This window comes from Abrus precatorius, unplaced genomic scaffold (genome assembly GCF_003935025.1).
Source record: "Abrus precatorius isolate BTA unplaced genomic scaffold, Abrus_2018 Scaffold8, whole genome shotgun sequence".
Lineage (NCBI taxonomy): Eukaryota > Viridiplantae > Streptophyta > Magnoliopsida > Fabales > Fabaceae > Abrus > Abrus precatorius.
Genome location: NW_020874428.1, coordinates 29,053,789 through 29,072,628, shown reverse-complemented (window position 1 = coordinate 29,072,628; position 18,840 = coordinate 29,053,789). Strand labels below are relative to the sequence as shown.

Sequence of the window (18,840 nt, the reverse complement as noted above, 5' to 3'; positions counted from 1 at the left end):
AAACTTTTATTAAAATATAACATTTAATAATATCAATACTTATATACTTTATTAAAACTAAATTTTATTATATACTCTTGAATAAACATTAAAACAATAAATAAAATGCAATAAATATTAGTTGTAGGAGAGTTCAGTCTAATTACCCGTTCTTTAGTTCCTTTTATAAATAATTTATTTATTAATTAATCTAAGTTAATAAAAAATGATTATGTATCATACATAAATTTATGCTATATTAAAAAATATGTATACATTTAATAAAAAATTGGTAACATAAAATAACATATAAATATTTTATTAACACAAATCTCATAAGTGAATAAAAAATTTTAACAGTTAATATATTAAAATAATGTTTTTAATCTATATAATATTACAAGTAACAAAAAATAATATATAGTAAATTTTTTATTAAAGATTATAAAATTAAAGATTTATTAAATATGTTTGTTTATAAAAATGATCACACTTAAACTTTTTATCATATACATAATTTTTCACATATTAAAAAATTACCTCTTATAAATAAAAAAATTCTGATAATTATATTTTATAAAAAGTCAGAGAAAGTGCTAATAATTAAAAATACACCTTTCTGCCACCGCTGCAGAGCTGCGAGAGTTTCAAAGACAGACAGAAAAGAAAATCAACAGAGGAGAAAAGGGTTTGAGTTGACTGAGATTTATGTTGACGATTGGATTCTGTCCCACATGCCCTACTTTCATGACGTACGAGTAAGAAATCTGGTGCCTGATTAGGTTTCAACACCCACTTCTTCTGCTTGTGCCAAAAAACTAATAAATACATACAAATTTTGTTTCTCTTACTCTTTCAAATTCCTACGCATAAGAGAGAGAAAGAGAAACACCCAAAGTCCAAACACCTCCCGTTGCGTGGGCTGCTAGGCAACTCGCCGATACTTTTCACATTGTTTCAAAATATATTTATTTAAATACATCATTTCTTTTTACTCCTACTAAAACAGACCAATTCTGTTTAATAATATACTAAAAATAAAGAGAAAAAAGATTAATTTTAAAATAATAAAATAAAAACAAAATATTATAATTGTTCTGCCTAAGAAAATAGTATCAATTCTAGAACAGCTGGTACTGCATATTTAGCAGATAACACTCATTCTTCGATGATTATGCTGATAAGTCGACAAGTAACTTGTAGCTTTGTTTGGTTGTTTTGCTCCTTTTGATTTTTAGTTGTTTATATACGAAATTATGCAGGGATCAGACATGTTTCCCTATATTTCAAACCATACGATTGACAACTCAGTGACAGTCACCGCCATCCGCAAAAACATTTAGGCAACACAACGTTTCCGCAAACACTTTCATTCATCTTTAGTTATTTTTGTTTGCCCTTCTTTTTTGCCGTCACATCACATTTAGACCGATAGGTTATATATATTTGTTAAAGAGGTTAAATAGAGCAGACAAAATAAAATAAAAATAAGAAATACATAGAAAAAAATATATTGGAGTAAATTGAAGTAATAGAAAAATTACTATTTAACATCCAATATTTTATCAAGCCACTTAGTTATCATCCTTAAATTACATCGACAACTAACACAAAAAGAAAAATAGAAATTAGATACTTTTACAAACTCTTAATTCATACACGTGTTTATATGAATTGATTAAAAAGAGAGTTACAGCGGAGACATGATATTTTTGTTAAAATGTTTTACATAAATTAAAAATGTAAGATTTGTAGGCTAATCTATTTCTAATAATATTATCTGATGACTCATAAGGAAAAACTGTAAGTATAAAATTGTAAAAATATAATTATTCTCAAAAGAATTGCTGGCCATGTAATTAAGTAAGCTCTTCTTTTGGTTTTAATCAACTCCAGTGACCAACGGGCGCACGTATTGATGGTACGATGGTAACGTGCTTCTGTGGTACAGATAGTTATATGTTTTGCACTGGTGAATAGAGTTCTTTCTTGGTTGTTTTCTAAAGCCTGAAGCATGAAATGTTGTGACTTTTCGGCAGACTCAAGGCCATGAGAGGATCATGGAGAAGTTTCCTTGAAAAGCAGCAATATAAAAATTAGCAGGGTATATGTCACCCATTTGGATCGAACAACGGCACTAGCTAGTCTGAAACTTAAGACCTCAATTTGTACGATCTAATTTCTCTATAGTAAGTAATGGTATAAAGAAAAAAAGAAAAGATGCATTTACGTTGTTTTGAAAAAAAATCTGATAGACTTAATTGGTTTTAACGATGAATGCCGCTTATTTTCTCTATCTTAGGTATATGTTGAGGAGGCAAAACCATCTTCAGATTCAAAATTTTACTGCTTTGTTCAGCTAGATATTTTCAATGTATAACAATCAACTGTAAATCTATTGCATGTCCGTGTCCCCAAGATGTGTTAGCGGATTTTCAACCATGGCAGCGTTTTTCCGCACAGCTAGCTTTATGAATTAAAGCCACAAAAGTCTTCTGAATAGCTCATAACTTGCTGACATTTACTTGCTTTTAAACTCATTACAACTTGCATGTTCTAGACGACACATATGCCGAACATCATGTTGACTCCGTGCATGCCCGTTCCTTTATTTTGTTTTGAATCTGCCCGGTTGTCATGAATCCTACTCGTGAATGTTGTACGAATTGCGCTGGACTACGAAGCAAAACCAACACAGATTCAAGTTGCTACCTCAATTGAATTTCTGCTTTCACACTAAATATGCAAACATTTACAATTAATCTTTTACGATCTAGTACATCGGAACATACACGCCAACAACTCAGACTCCTAATATTAAATTTTTATTTATTTATTTATTTTTAAAAGATTAACATATTTACTGATCCAAGGCAATTCGACCCAAAAAATGCTAATTCAAATGAGTTAAAAATCAGACTTAAATGGATTAGCATTTTAATTTTTCACTTTTAAAAAAGTCAATTGATAAATTCATATTTTGACACATTTTATGACTTATATTTATATACTTAAACTTTATTTTATATATATTTATACTAATTATGTTATTAATTATTGCAGTTTAGTTAGAAGTTGTTATTAATGCATCATAGAGATATTTTGAAAAAAAAATAAATACTTTTAGTCCTTGTTGTGCTATGTGAATTTAAATTTAAAATTAAAACTTAAATAAAGATTTATAGCAGTTTTCAGTTAAGATTCTAATTGTAGATAAAACTTATTTGAAAAGATAGAGTTCAACCAATTGAAAACTCAAAGTACAGTCTATATAAAGAGGTCTTATGCTCTACACTTGACACTTCTACTTCTTTACATACATTCTTCCCTTTCTTAATTCTACCCAAATTCATCTTTGAGAGTTATTAGAGACCATTAATAAGGACAACAAGCTTTCCCTTAGGGTCTAAGCAAGTGATTGAGCGTCCCTTCGGAGAACGAGAACTCTTTTCATCTTTTACCTTTCTAGGTTTTTTTTGTTTGAGTTTTCTTTTGTAGTTATTAGTTTATTTATCACGTTCTTCGTAGTTTATTTTATTATGAGTAACTAAACCCATATTTAGGGTTATGGCAGATCTTACTACAAACTTTATGTAATTTTTACTTTAATGTTGATATTGGTTTTCTTTTAATGTTTAGTTTTATTCTATTAGATTATATTGTGTATGTTAAGATTTGATTACCCTTAGCATTACATAGTTAGTTACATTGTAAACGATCTTAACACATGTAATTAACGGAACTATAGGATAAATCGAGATAAATGGGTTAGGTTAATTACACTTAATTTCTTTTTTTTCAGCCATTATTGAATTAACAAACTCATAGAATCTCTATGCTTTCTCGACCAATTACCTTGCATAATCATTGGAGGTGTTTGCTCAAGGAAAATAATATTGATATTACATAATCATTGGGTGTTAATAGAACTAATTATAAGTGATTGATAAATATTTGAATACCAATATCAAGATTAAATTAATTAGAATATAAAGAAATATAGTAGGTGAACTCATAAGTCTTAAACTCATCTTATTTGATTTCTCTCATATATTTTATTACTGTTCTTTTAATTTATTATTAAAATTAAACTTTATTTTTGATCCGCTACAATTCCGTTACGTTTAAACAATCAAATTAAATTATTTTTAATACTTGAAAATAATCTCTCTGAAACGATAACTTAGAAACTCTTAATTCAAAATTTCTTTATTATTTTTTGATAGATACACTTACCTACTAACATCAATAAATGTGAGTAGTCTCCAAAATAGTTGCTACTTATACCGTCAATTAAATTTTATTTTTACAAACGGATTGCAATGTAGACAAGTCTTTTAGATAACAAGAAATTGTTTCGAAAATCTTTTATTATTCTATTTTCAAAAAATGTATTAGTCTGCAGAATAATGCATCCATTTAATTTTTTGGAAGGGGATTCAACTTGGGTACAGATTTTCTAATGGGTGGGGACTGCAGATGATAATTGAGGCATGAGCCTCGTCCACGAATAATGCTTCCAATCCAATTGGCTTGATTTTCTTTAGAGTTGATTCTGGTCCATACTTATAGCCATCATCATAAGCCCATGTTCCGACTCAAGTGGGCCGTATGCTGTTATCTCTCATTCACTTTATGTTTTTTGCATTTGAATTGCGGGACTTCTTGACCACAAAAATTTGCAGGGTCTTAACTGCATATTTATATATTGTTAAGAAAAATGAAAGTTTTAAATTTCAATTCATGTAGCACCCAAGTCCTTAAGTGCATGATTAGATTAGTATATTTTAAATTTCATTAAAAAAAATATGGTGCTGAAACATCAAACGTGCACCAAGGCATAGGGCAGTACCTCGATTTAAAGACGAGGCATCTCATACCTTTGATGTATATGCAATCATAGTTTATGCTACGTTGATGCACATGCAACTAAGTCGAAATGGTAACAAAATTGGGTAATTCTCTATTCTCTCCATATAATATGTGCGCGGCTTCAGAATGCATAAAGCTATAAAACAAACAAAGGCATAATTAGGAATAAAGATATCAAAGGTGAATAAAAGCAAAAGGAGCTTGTATAAAGCAACACTAGCAGATATTATTCTGTCTTACTCTTTCTTCGAGGTTAATTTCTTGACTGCTTTTGGTTCAGAAACCATCTAGTTGTTCTTCATGCTATCATCTCTGATGGAACCGAAGTTTTTTGTAATTATTCAACTCATCCACTCGTTCTTCATCCTCACAAGAGCTCAATCCAACCTTTGCAGAACTTCTTGTGGTGGCATTCCCATCGAATACCCTTTTGGCATTGACGATGGTTGTGGAAGTCCATATTACCGATACATTCTGGCATGTTCTGACTCAGGAAAGCTTGAAGTCAGAACCCCTTCGGGGAGATACCCAGTTCATAACGTTAGCTATGCTGATCCACACATTCTAGTCACTGATCCATTCATGTGGAACTGTGAAGATGGCGAGAATTATCGTCCCACAAGGCCATTCAGTTTAGATACCAGCACACGCTTCAAACTTTCCCCTCAAAATGAGTACATCTTCTTCAATTGCAGTGAGGATCATGTGATCGTTAAGCCAAAGCCCATCTTCTGTGAGCGCTTCCCCGAACACTGTGATTCATCATGTGACAGTGGTAGCTATTTGTGCAGGCACATGCCAGGGTGTTCCTTTGCTATGAGTGGTAGCTCTTGCTGCTCTTACTATCCAAAAGCCACTGAATCGTTGAGGTTGATGCTCAAGTATTGCACAAGTTATACAAGTGTTTATTGGAAAAACATTGGTGCTCCTCAGCCTTATGATCAAGTCCCTGAATATGGGATCAGAATTGATTTTGATATCCCCGTAACTACACGCTGCCTTCAGTGCCAGGATCCCTCCAAAGGAGGTGGAACTTGTGGATTTGACACCCATACTCAGAGTTTCATTTGCCTGTGCAAGGAAGGAAATTTCACTACCCATTGTAAAGGTATGTATAACCAATTAAATTTTGTGGATGGGCTTTTGGAAATAATTGGATATTGTCTGTTTGGCAGATTATAATACTGCACAGCACAAGAAGAGGGTCCATGTAATTGCAGGTGATAAAAATAAAGTTAATGGACTAACATTCTATGGGGCAAAAGTTTTTGAAGCGGAAAATTGAGCTCATGTTTATGGTTTTGGGTGTTCGGGTTTTGGCTGCAGGGACAGTTACTGCTATTTCGGCTGCAGGGGCATTTGGAATTGGAGCTGGTATTTGTTACTTGAAGAAAGTGAGAACTAAAGCACCCGTAACATGCGGGGTTCAAAGCAACGATAACAGATTTTTCTGAAGAAGACCAAATAATGCGCGCCACAAAAATACATATTCCTTTTGTTGATTAAGTTTATTTATTTATACAATTATATAGGCCTCTTAGTACTAAGAGAGTTGCTTCTTCATTGGCACTTTTATGTGATGTTGGGTTGTATTTTATCTTTTAAATTTATTGGAAGAAAGCAATCTGCGGCAGAACCATCTTTGGTACTTTTTTGAACAATAACATTTGATTTCCTTAAGTAATACTAATGTGCCAAGTTACAAACTAGATTTCTGCAATGCAATAATTCTTTATATACGCCTCCAAAACAGGCTTTCGGGAATCAACCAAAAAAAGAGAGAAAAAAAAAAAGAGTAAAGGAGATGAAAGAGAAACAGAAATTAATTGCAATACTAAAGCGTACTAACATGCTATCCCAACAATACAACTGGTGGGACCTTCATTGAGAGTTATTGCAGGCACCATGTATGCTGGAGCAGCAGTAAAAGATTGAGCAGGTGAATAGTTTGGAGCACAACTTCCATACCCAGATGGCACAAAATAAGCACCATTTAGGAATAAATCCTTAGAGGACCTCCATTTCCAACTATGCCAGTTTTCCTTCTTTTCCCTCTTGGTAACCTGTCATCCAAGAACAACACTCAGTGTCTTGATGCATTGTATATGTATTGGGAGGGGGAGGGGATTTTATGCTACTGAGTTTCGACCTGTTTAGCATTTTGGTCATCCGGTGCTATATACAAATTTCCTTCACTTAAAATGGTTGGGTTAGCACTGCCGCCCACAGCATACATTTTCCATTCATCATATCTGTTGTTGACAACATGAGCATAACCAAATCTTACCCTGCATGTGCATTGTCAAGTCAATACATTATTTATTTTCATTCACACTTTGCAAATTCAATTCATAGAATATAACTCCAACCTTGGCATCCTTTCAGTTAGGCCACTAGCAAACCGGTTGAAGGCTATTGTTACTCTCATTATTTTATCTGCTGTGTATTGGTCATTATGTCCTAGCAACATAACCTGCAGGCACGTTAGCTCAATCAGATATCCTTCAAACTCGCAAAATGAAGGAACTTTGATGTGTGTGGAGAGAGGAGATCAGCAGCAAAGTGATGATTCGACTCGTTCAAAAGAAAAATGTGCATAGAAAATGTCATATATTAACACAAAATTATTCTTTACTAAAATAACTTTTATTTGATAAAAATTAACTAAAGGTATAAACATCGGAAGTTTATATTCACACTAACATGTATTATAATAACACATTGTTTTATTGATATAAAAACTTGATATATACTATTAATACATCAAATATTAATAAAGTATGTCAGATTATTAGAATAGATTAACAATATTTGTATTGATAGTTTAATTTTCATTAAACAAAGGTTATATATACTAATAAAAATAATTTTAAAAATTAACATTTTTTTGTCCATTAGTAAATGACATGTTTTAGCAAAAGTTAAAGGTATGGAGTAGTTAATTATTGTTCATTGAAAATAAATTGTTAAAATTAATTTGGATAAAAATACATGTATATAAAGACAATCTCAATTACAACTTCAAACTTTATTCTTTAAATTGTACTTCTAATTTTAGAAAAGTCATTATGTTATTCGTCTCATTTATTAGTCAATGCAACATATATATAATTATAAACAGAAGTCCCATTTATTATAATATAAAAGGTTACCGTAAAGGAGGAAACGAAGAGGGAAGAACAGCTAGCTTGTTGAACTTACTTTGTCATGCTGGGTAAAGTAATTATTGGAAATGGTAATGGCAGTTGAGGCATGAATAATATCAATTAGGCCATCGGTGGAACGAGCCAAATAGCAATGATCAATCCAAATATTTGAGGAAGAAAATATACTAATGGCATCTCCATCAGAGCCTTGACGATGGCCAACATGTTCAGCAGTACTTCTCACAAGACCAGCCTTACCCGGTTCACAATCATGGAGGCTAATCCCATGTATAATAACATGGCTAACCCCTTGTATTGTAATGCAAGGCCCACCCATAATCTCCACTTTAGCTCCTCTCCCATCAATGGTCTTGTAGCTATTCATTATAAGCTCATTCTCGAGTGTAATAACCATGTCTTTGTCAAAAATGATCCATAAGGGCTCTGTTTGGATTACACCATAACGAAGTGTGCCTGGCTTCGGGTTTGTAGGGTCATCAGAGGGATCTTTGACAAGATATATTGCACCATATTTGCCTCCTATGGCATCTTTTCCAAAGCCAATTGCACAATCAGCCAAGGCTCGACGATTTGAAGCCCAATTTGGTTTGGCCCGCCAGCAAGAGTCTATCTCATTGAGGAATGGTTTCTTAGGACTCTTAGGGATATACTTAGTTGTTGAGACGGATTGAAGAGTGTTGTTGTACTTCTTTGTTGAATGGACAATAACCAAGCATGAAGCAAGGTGTAGTATGAAACATGAAAGCAAGAGGAAAGGGGTTGATGTGGCCATGCTTAATTGAAATTGTGAGGTTAAGGCAACAAAGGGAATGAACTCATTTAATAGGTGGGAAGAAGGTTGAGCACACAAGTTTGGAGCTTGCCTTACAAATACTTTTTCGGGTTTAGTTAACTTAAACGTGGCTGCACGAGCTTTGGCTTGGTTGACTTGCTAATTATAATCTTAACTTTTACTCTAGAGACGAAGGCTATATATTTAATAACTTATTAATTTATAATATGATTGTTTGATGGACATGCAAAGTTCAACTGTTCACAACAGAATGATCCTCATAAATCTTATATTTGGACGGCTTTATAGTATAACAATCACGTTTTGTTAAAGTCATTGCCAGGGATTCAATATAACTGCTAAAAAATTTAAGTCAAAAACTAAGTCTTGTCGTTAAATTTAGTTCTAAATTTATGTTATCGGGTTACAAGTATGACTGAATATATTGTCAACGTTGCAGGCATTTGTAAGATTGAATTAATATGCGTGAAAATATTTATATCTTGAAAAAAATAAGTGACAAAAGGTATATATTAAATTAATATATAGAATGCATATACTAAATTGTAAGGTTTTAATTGATTCAACTTTTTCTAATATTTCTAGTAGTACCCATAATGCGAAAGTTATGTGGACGTTAAGTTCCTAATACTTAACTTACAGCGTTAAATACTTATAATAAGATATAAGTAATAAATCATTTAATATTTCTAAATAATTAATTTTAAGTCTTATATTTAAAATAAATTACATCAATTATACGACGTTATTGAATTTTGTTAAAACAATTCTCAAACCTTTTATAACAGTCTTTTATTAATTTTTTATTTACTAAATATAAAAAGTATTCAATAATTTAATATTTTTAAAATATTAAATGTATTTATTGTTTTTTATTATTTTTTGTGAAATATTGAGATAAAAACAATATAGTATTATATATATATAACGGAAGAAAGTTATATGAGAGAGGGCAATTCAATTATGCTTATTTACATAAATATGTTATTGACATTGTTACATAATTGAAAATGTAAGAAAATTCATAATTTGAAGTATAAAATTAAATCAGCATCTTGCAGTAGTAAAAATTTCAATAATTTTCACAAAAGTTACTTACATTTATGAGATTCCAATTCCCAAGTGATAAAGAGAATATGGAGCAAATTAAACTGTAAAAAGATAAAGTTTATTAATTTTCCATAAACAACGAATTACAAATTATGCTTAATGTGTAAGGACAAGAAAATATTATATGCATTTTGCAACATTATTAATTACACCAAGTTACCAGCTGATGCAAACTAAATTATAAAAGAACACTAGCAGAACTCATCAATGGTGATGGCTGCTTTATTGATGACATTAAATAGTTATTGATTGATATAATGCTCGTCCATATATGAATCCTAAGCATAGCTGCACATCCCATAGATACATGAACTTTCTGCGTTGCACTTGTTGCCACATTTCCCGCAGTGCTTCTCGTTAGTCCGAGGATTCACGCACTTACCTTGGCAGCATATCTTTCCATAGCTGCATTTCTTTCCACATTTGCCACAGTTGGAGCCATCTGTGGACAAGTTCACACATTTGTTCTTGCAGCAATCAGATCCTGCGCTACCTTTAATATGGCATACGTTAGGGTCTTTGTCACATGTCAGCACAACTCGCTCATTCTTTTGAGAAAGGAAGCGGTTTCTCCCTTTTGGTTCTTCATCACTTGCTGAAAGAGAAATCACCAAAGCCATTAGCATGGCCAGAAGGAAAAGGGTCTTGAAGGGCTTCATTTTTTTGTGTTGACCAAAAGATGTCAGATATGAGTATTGTATGTTTTGATTGATGAGATATACAAAGATGGTACAAAGTATTTATAGACGAGTAGGTTCATGGATTTGGTATTATATTTTGCATTCATGAGCTAATGTCCTACTACGTATTGATTATTGATCTAAATTTGTTAGGCTTGTTTGCAACAATTCAAAGGCTTCAAAACTTCGTACGAACAAATCAATTGAAACTTTGGAATACATACAAATCTATATTCTGATAAAATGCTAATTAAAGGATAAAGATTAAAGTTAGTTAGCTTAATTATAAGTTGACCAGAAATCTGCTGTCCGTAGCTCATTCAAAAACCAAAGTATAATTCTACGTAAACCAAAAAACCGTTCCAGAACCACCGTTCGGTTCCAGTAGCCATATAATTTGACTATTAGATTATTTTCAGGGTTTGCTCCACTCAGCAAATGACCGAATATACTCCTTCCATATTTTAGATGTGATCTAATAAATTATTATGATAAAAGAAATTAATTTATTAAAATAACTTTATTTTAAATAAGTAAACAAATGATCTCGTTAAGGGTGCCAAAGTTACTGTAGTAGTTAGTTAATAAGAATCCCACTCTTAGAATTTATTATAATAGTTAGTTGGAAAAAATTATATTTAATAAATAAAAACTTTATTGACAAAATTAATATTTTATTAATATTCTAAAGTAATAAATAATTTAACATAAATAAAAGTGTTATGAAAAGTAGATCTTTATTCTTATAATTAAGACTAAAAAGTATTGATAGCTACTCCCTCTCGTGTTTTTTATAAAACACTTTCTAAATTATTTTACTAGTTCTTATTATAAGCATTTATTAGATTTTTTTTTAGGTTTTGTTTTTGTTTGTCCTTGTTAAATAGAGTTGATAAAAACCTTTATTAAAATCAATTTCCTCTAATGTTATTAAGTAGGATGACATGATCATGTTAGACAGAGAACAATATAATTTCTTTTTATAATTGGTGAAACTTACAATTAGTGTCCTTGTTTGATAAAAAAAAAAAAAAAAAGTACCTTCCTTTCTCTAATGTGATCGTATTCATCATGTTACTTATCCAGATAAGAAGATACATATCCAATTAAACCAACAAAGATACATGTAAAAAATAAGTTAGATTCAATTATATTAAATAAAGATAAAATTGGTATGTTATAATTTTTAAAAAATAAATTAATATTGAACTTTTTTATTAGTTAGTATAAGTTAATTAAATATTCCTTCCAAAAAAATTAAAAAAATAATTTTTATAAAAAAGATTGGAGTATTATAATTTCATATTTTGGCAAAATTTATTATATTAATGCCTTTATTTAATTCTCAAATGTATAAATCATGAAATACATATACTCAAGACATTATTAAACACTAAATGTAGATGTATCGCTTTAGTAGGAATTCACAACTGTAAATCAGTACTTTATGAATGATTAACATAGTTTAAATCACAAATGTTTTTCACGGGAAGTAATTTTTTTTTTAACTATAGAATATATTCACCATGGTGGAGCTTGCTTCTAAGTGATTTTTTTCATACACAAAATTTAAATTTGAGATTTTGCTTTAAAAAAATTCAAACATATATCACTTGAACTAACTCCCATTAATTAAATAATAATAATAATAATTTATATTGAGTTAAATATTCAATTTTTCTTTTCATTGTAATATATTCGTTTCTTTATTAAAGTTTATCAAAGTCATCTTTAAGTATTATACATATGTTATGGGTACGTATATTGGTTAAAAAAATAAAAACATAAATTTTAAATAAAAGTACTTATTATATTACAAGTAAAAAAAATAATATTTAATTTTTAAAATAATTAAATTATTTAATAAAGTATATTGCTGCTCTAACGCGTTGCTCTTATAATATTTTTCAATATATTTTAATTATTATGTAAATAATTTTAATTCTCTGTATTTCATTCTCCCAATAAGTTCCTCATTTACTGTATGAAGAAAATATTAAATATTTTTTTAAATATTAATTTATTTACGTTTTGATCTTTTTATAAAGTAAATATTATTAAAAAGATGTTGTACGAAGATATAGCGTTACTCTTATTATATTTTTTTCTCTTTATCAATGGCTTGTAAATTAATAGTATTTGGTGTGGTTTGCATGCGCAACCATGTGACACCAAGGAAATTAAAATGAACCAGGTTTTAAATTTTGATATAAGAATAAAAATGTATTTATATAATTTTTTTTTTATACAATGAAAAGAGAGATAGAAAAAGATAGGTGAGAAATGTACGATAAAATTATTGATGTTATGAAAAGAAATAAAAATAGAATAGTAATGTATAAAACTGTATGAATAACATAACTCTTTTACGACCACTAAATTTCATATATATTGGTGAGAAATGTTTGGGCAAACTGTTGCCGAAATTGTGTGATGCTTGATCAGGAGTGTAAACGTAAGAGAGGAATGGAATAATATTTGACTATGTATTTCTTTTTATTCCATTTAGTTTGATAAGGAAAGCACAGATTCTCAGAAACCCAACATCAGTTATTAGAAAGTCACTGGTAGCGACTTTTTTACATTAATTATAAGTTGTTAAATTTAAATGCCATTTCTTTTAAACTAGGCAAGTAAGGACAAGTTGTTGTAGCAATATCTATGTTCTATATGAGGAATAAGATTGTGCTTATTAATTTGTTTCTGAGGGTTGAGACTTGAGAATGTGAAGCATAGACATTGACATGTGCCATAGCACTCTGCTGCCTTATTCTTCTTTGTTTATTTGTTCCCTTGCATCCTATCTATGCCCAAATTTCCTCCATTAAGGAACTCGCACAAGTTCAAAATAAAAGAACAATTCTCTCGAAACTTGACACCAAAATCAGTGAAATGGAGACCCAGATGCATACTACTACACCGCCAGAAACGGCTACAACAACAGATGTAATATCATATGAAAGTCATCTGCAGCGCCAGTTCCAAAATGTAAGATCAAGTATTAATAAATATCAGCTATCAAAGATACCTGTCATGTTTTTTTACATTTGCTTTCCTTTGAGCTGTTAAAGTAAGCATAATTTCAGTTTATTTGAAAAACTAATTACTTATTTTTTTATTTTTTAAGAACTTCTGAAAAAAAGGATAAACAAAAATGCATACCAAAACACTATCTTTTAATTTTTATTTCACATCCAGTTTCTAAGCTGCCAAATATAAAATATATTGACATGTTTGAGCATTTCTTTTCTAGGTTTATTGGATTTTAATCCTCATAGGATGGGGCACTTTGCTACCCATTGGTGCAATGATTGCAAGGTACTTCAGACAATTTCCTGTGGTGAGTGATGTATGGTACAAGTGTCACATAGGGTTCCAATTTCTGGGTTATATTATGGGCACAATAGGGTGGTGCATTGGGCTATGGTTTGTGAAGTCATCAAAACATTTTGTATCTAAAACACAGAGTACTCTCAGCATCACCGCTTTTACATTCATAAACGTACAAGTAAGTCTGAAATTTGTTCTTAATTAATTTTACTCCACTTAGCTGTCCAACTATTTAAGGTCCTAACATTAATTTCTTTCAATGTGAATTAGATGCTTGCCACCTTAATGCGACCAAATAAAGAAGCGGGCTATTGCAAGTGCTGGAACATTTGCCACCATGTTCTTGGATACGCCATAATTGGAATAGTTATAGCCAACATATTTGTAGGGCTCCACAATCAAGTTCAAGCTGAAACGTTGAAACGGGTTTATGTGGGAATACTTGGAGTTTTGGCTATCGCATTTGTACTATTGGAAATTTTCAGATGCAAATCTGTGATAATGCAACAAGCTGTGTGGTTGACTGGCAACATGTTTACTTATTCACCTTAAATTCTGAATCAGAGAACCAAGTTGATGAAACAAATATTAGAGCAAACGCAAGTTGATGAAGCATTGTCTTGACTTTTATGATATGTCCAATATTAATATAATTATTATGATACTGGAATATAATTCATGATTGCCAAATACGATTTTATATTGTAAAAATGTCATAATTTGCATCCACAATTTTCTTAAAAATACAATAGAAAAGTTTATTTTGAATGTATGGAATCATGAACTACCCGTCGTTCCATCCGGGAAACACAGTCTCACGCCATACAAGTAGTCATGAACAATCCATCGTTACACAAAGGAACGTACAATTTGGTACTTTTTAGATAAAATTATTAAATATTAGGAAGATATAAGAAAACTGTTTTTTTAATCAAATTTTTTAACCTGTGTAATATTACATATGACAGGAATTTATATATGATATTTTTTATTTAAATATTAAAATAATTTAATATAATTTGATATATTAATAATATTAAATGTTATATTTTTAATAAAAGTTTAATATTTGTTAATTTTTTCTTATGTAAAATTTTGCACATGTTAAAAAATTTGATAAAAAGATTAATTACATCATTAAATTATTTTCTGTTGTGCATCAATTTTTGTTTCTGTGGCACTGGTTTGTGAGATTGTGTGTCAAAATAGACACACAAAATTTCCTTATGTGATTCTGGTACAACGTTAAACCATAACAGAAATCAAGAGCCAACAAGCTCCTCTCATTAGAAATCAAATGCGTCTCACATGGACTGATGCAGGCTATACTTTATGATTGTGCCATTGAAAATATTACATTTGCTTTGAGTCCCATACACAAGATTACTTTGAATATTCTCAGTTCATGTAGATTTAAAACTCTTCATTTGCTTTCAATGCAAATGCCACTATTTAGCTGGCAGGTTTTCGTTATTTCTATCCTTACCTTGCGTTTCCAAAGCAATTAATGAATTAGCAATTGGCAATATAATAAGCAAAACCTTATCGACAGCAGAGGATGTTATGTCTACATCGTTTTGGCAGAATTACTTAAGCCACATGCCCATGTCTGCATTGTTACTTGATTCAGAGGACTCTTCGCCCCTCCACTTAATTCATTTAAGCTACACACAACCAATTATGCCGACCATTTATTTTAACATTAGGTAGAATTATTTTTTATTAAATTAATTTTAAAATATTAAATGTAATTGAAATATGTATTAAGTTTATACACAGCTACAAATTTTACACTAGAACGTGTATTATGGTAAGAATAATTGATTTTGATAGTTTAAAACGGACACAACCTTTTATTATTTTAACAGGACATGGGTTCGAAATGGCTTTCTAAAACAGAAAGCAGCTCGACAGAATTGGCTAACCCGGACTTAGAAGTTTATACACGTAATTCCCCATTTCAATTAGAGAAATTTTATTCCTCCGACTCTTTTCTACAGCTAGGAAAAATAGATAAGAAAGAAAAGAAAGACTAAAAAAAGTGAGTTGTAAAAAGACATCCTAGAAAGTGTATGAATAATAGATAATATAATAAGAATTTTAAACTGTATTTTTGGATGATAAACGAGCAAGGAAAGGATTTTAGTTTTATGGAAAGAAGAAAACTAGTAAGGAAGGGAAGTGAACCAAGGACATATTCTCAATCTTACTGGGGCCCAATAAAACTTCCCTTGGAGAAGAGAGGGGGTGGATAGACCAACTTTTCAAACAATTAATTAAAAGTTAGAAACGTGATGATAGAATGGTAGTTGCAATCATACTTGTCTAATTTTCCTTATATAGTCTTCTTCAACAGACTTGCATGCATGATATGGTCCCACTACAATTAACTTCAATCTCACTCATTTCGTTATAATGTAAGCAGAATGGTTTATAGGCTAGCTAGCACTTCGGCGCTCTGGGGCCAACTCAATTAATAATACTCAGCCAATCACAACCTTCAGAATGGAATCACTGTTCGAAAAACATCAATAAGTTTTCCACTACATGTTCCTACTCGTACTATTTACACTCACGTACTTAACTCCTGCAAAGGGAAACAAAATGGCAACATCTTTCCCTTGGATTCTGCTTGCCACAGTGGTGATGGCGATGCCACTTTCCTTTGGCACAAAAGCAAATCAACTTTCTTACAACTACTACAAGTTTTCATGTCCAAATTTGGAAAGTGTAATCAAGAATGAGTTGCTTAAATTATTCATGACAGATGCTACTGCACCAGCCGCATTTCTCAGGCTCCTGTTTCATGATTGCCAAGTTCAAGTAATTGCGTTTCTTTTCCTTCTTGACAAACTTACAAATATTAAATATTTCAAAACAAAACCCAACCATGTCCTAATGTCACTCACTTTTTGTATTTATTTTAACACAGGGATGTGATGCCTCAATTTTATTGGATTCCAGCTACAATAATCACAACTCTGAAATGATTTCTTCAAGAAACTTTGGCGTCAGAAAGCTGGAAATGATCAACCACATAAAATCAGTATTAGAAGAAGAATGTCCGGGACAGGTCTCTTGTGCAGATATCATTGCATTAGCTGCCAAAGAATCAGTGTCATTCTCTGGAGGACCCCATATTCAGATCCCACTTGGAAGAAAAGATTCAAGAACTTGTAGTTCTCAGGAGGCTGATGCTAAGCTTCCTTCACCCACCATAACGGTTGATGAATTTATATCCATTTTCACGTCTAAAGGAATGAACATTGAAGAGTGTGTTTCTATTTTAGGTAATGCATGCTAACTGAAGACCAAGAATAGTTTTTGGTTTGTTGTTATTTATTGTAACTGTTGACATGCAGGTGCACATACCCTCGGTGTTGGACACTGCTTAAACATTGTTGGTAGATTATATGATCCAAGGGTAGGGGACAAGATGGATTTTGGGTTTGGAGCCTCACTAAGAGTGGCATGCCCAACTCAAGTTCCTCTCACAAACCTCACAGTTGTGCCTAATGACATTACCCCCGTTACATTTGACAACCAGTATTACCGAGACATCATGATGGGGAGAGGCTTGTTCGGTATTGACTCAAGCATTTCTACAGATCCCAGAACTGCACCCATTGTCACGCGGTTTGCTATGGATCAGAACAACTTTTTCCAGGCTTTCTCATCTGCGTTTGTTAAGCTTTCTTCTACCAATGTTCTCACAAAAGTGCAGGGTGATGTCCGAAGGAAATGCAATCAGGTAAACTAACGGAGAGAATGTTGTGTAATGTCTTCTCCAAGTATATATATAAGGAAAATTATAATACATGCACAAGGTTTGTCAAACTCATATGTCATCTAGTGGTGTAAACCCTATATATTTAACCACCAACGTTTCTCCATTATTATCTTACTACGTTACTTGTATTCGACCAAACATAAGAATTAAAAAAAAAAAAAAAAAGATTAATGTTGCTGCCAAAACATCCATAACTTCCTTTTTCTTTTACTTCCCAATGTTCCCAAAAAAGAAAAAGTAGGCTATAGAGGTCCTTCAAATTTTACGTTCCATAAAGATATTGACATTAGTACCACTCCGTTTGTGGTTGCTTGTAATGGAAAGAAAAACCCCTAACTTTTGACATGCTTCCAACTTTTGGTAGTGTCCCCACAAACGAGGCACTTGGATAAGAGAAATTTTTCCCCTTAGTTAGAGATGACGGGGGCCCGACTAATTGTAATACAAAGAGTAAGAATAATCACAAACCAATTCAATTTAATGTAAAAGGTAAAGGAAAATTAAAAATAAAAATCGTCAAAATTAACATTTGTTAATTTGTTATTGGATTGATCTTTAAATCTAATTTTAAAAATTTATTACAATTTAAAACATAATTTATTACTAATGCTCATTTAATTATATATTTATAAAATTATAATAATTATTTTTAATGAGTTTACTCTCAAAGATACATTTAATTCTTACTTTAATATGGTAATAAATTTATTAATTTTAAATTCATTTAAATCTTTTTTGTATCACAATTTTTGTTACATAAATTTTATGTTTTATAAAAAATTAATTGAAAATTATATAAATGAAATAATATTTATTTATTATTTTCTAACTAAATAAAATATATAAACATAAATATAGAAACTAAATAATTTAATTTAGTAGTAGTACTATACAAAATACCTAAATAGGTCAAATTGGAATTAAAATTTTATTGATACCAATCCAAAATAAATCAAAAAATATTTTTATGATCAGATTAGAAATTTTTTTGCTTAAAATTAATCAAAATCAAACTAACAACATCTCAACATACCTTTCAGTTGTTACTCCTTTTGTTCCTTTTTATTTGTTACATTTCTAAATACTTGTCTGTAACTTCTTTAAAAATTCAAGACAACA

General features: G+C 30.9%; 5 protein-coding genes across 5 annotated transcripts; 3 read left to right on the top strand and 2 right to left on the bottom strand.

Annotated features, from left to right (window-relative positions):
• Window positions 1-4,538: 4,538 nt before the first annotated feature.
• LOC113874640 lies at window positions 4,539-6,305 on the top strand (the record flags this gene model as incomplete). The annotated part of the gene is made up of 4 exons (XM_027512856.1): window positions 4,539-4,581; window positions 5,228-5,959; window positions 6,027-6,071; window positions 6,178-6,305. Coding segments are annotated over 4 exons (948 nt in total), but the record flags the coding sequence as incomplete, so codon positions are not given.
• Window positions 6,306-6,695: 390 nt separating this feature from the next.
• On the bottom strand, window positions 6,696-8,790 carry LOC113846398 (putative pectate lyase 2). The gene is made up of 4 exons (XM_027474598.1): window positions 8,053-8,790; window positions 7,221-7,324; window positions 7,001-7,139; window positions 6,696-6,914 (listed from the first exon to the last, which is right to left on the bottom strand). The coding sequence occupies exons 1-4, from the start codon at window positions 8,788-8,790 to the stop codon at window positions 6,696-6,698; spliced, it is 1,200 nt and encodes a 399-aa protein (XP_027330399.1).
• A 1,409-nt stretch (window positions 8,791-10,199) lies between these two features.
• On the bottom strand, window positions 10,200-10,580 carry LOC113874639 (stigma-specific STIG1-like protein 1). The gene has a single exon (XM_027512854.1). It carries the CDS (start codon window positions 10,578-10,580, stop codon window positions 10,200-10,202), a length of 381 nt encoding a protein of 126 aa, XP_027368655.1.
• A 3,328-nt stretch (window positions 10,581-13,908) lies between these two features.
• LOC113874638 (cytochrome b561 and DOMON domain-containing protein At3g25290-like) lies at window positions 13,909-14,483 on the top strand. The gene is made up of 2 exons (XM_027512853.1): window positions 13,909-14,109; window positions 14,202-14,483. Exons 1-2 carry the CDS (start codon window positions 13,909-13,911, stop codon window positions 14,481-14,483), a joined length of 483 nt encoding a protein of 160 aa, XP_027368654.1.
• Window positions 14,484-16,524: 2,041 nt separating this feature from the next.
• Window positions 16,525-17,832, top strand: LOC113846399 (peroxidase 29). Its single transcript, XM_027474600.1, has 3 exons — window positions 16,525-16,754; window positions 16,864-17,221; window positions 17,294-17,832. Exons 1-3 carry the CDS (start codon window positions 16,536-16,538, stop codon window positions 17,689-17,691), a joined length of 975 nt encoding a protein of 324 aa, XP_027330401.1. The 5' UTR covers window positions 16,525-16,535; the 3' UTR covers window positions 17,692-17,832.
• Window positions 17,833-18,840: the final 1,008 nt, after the last annotated feature.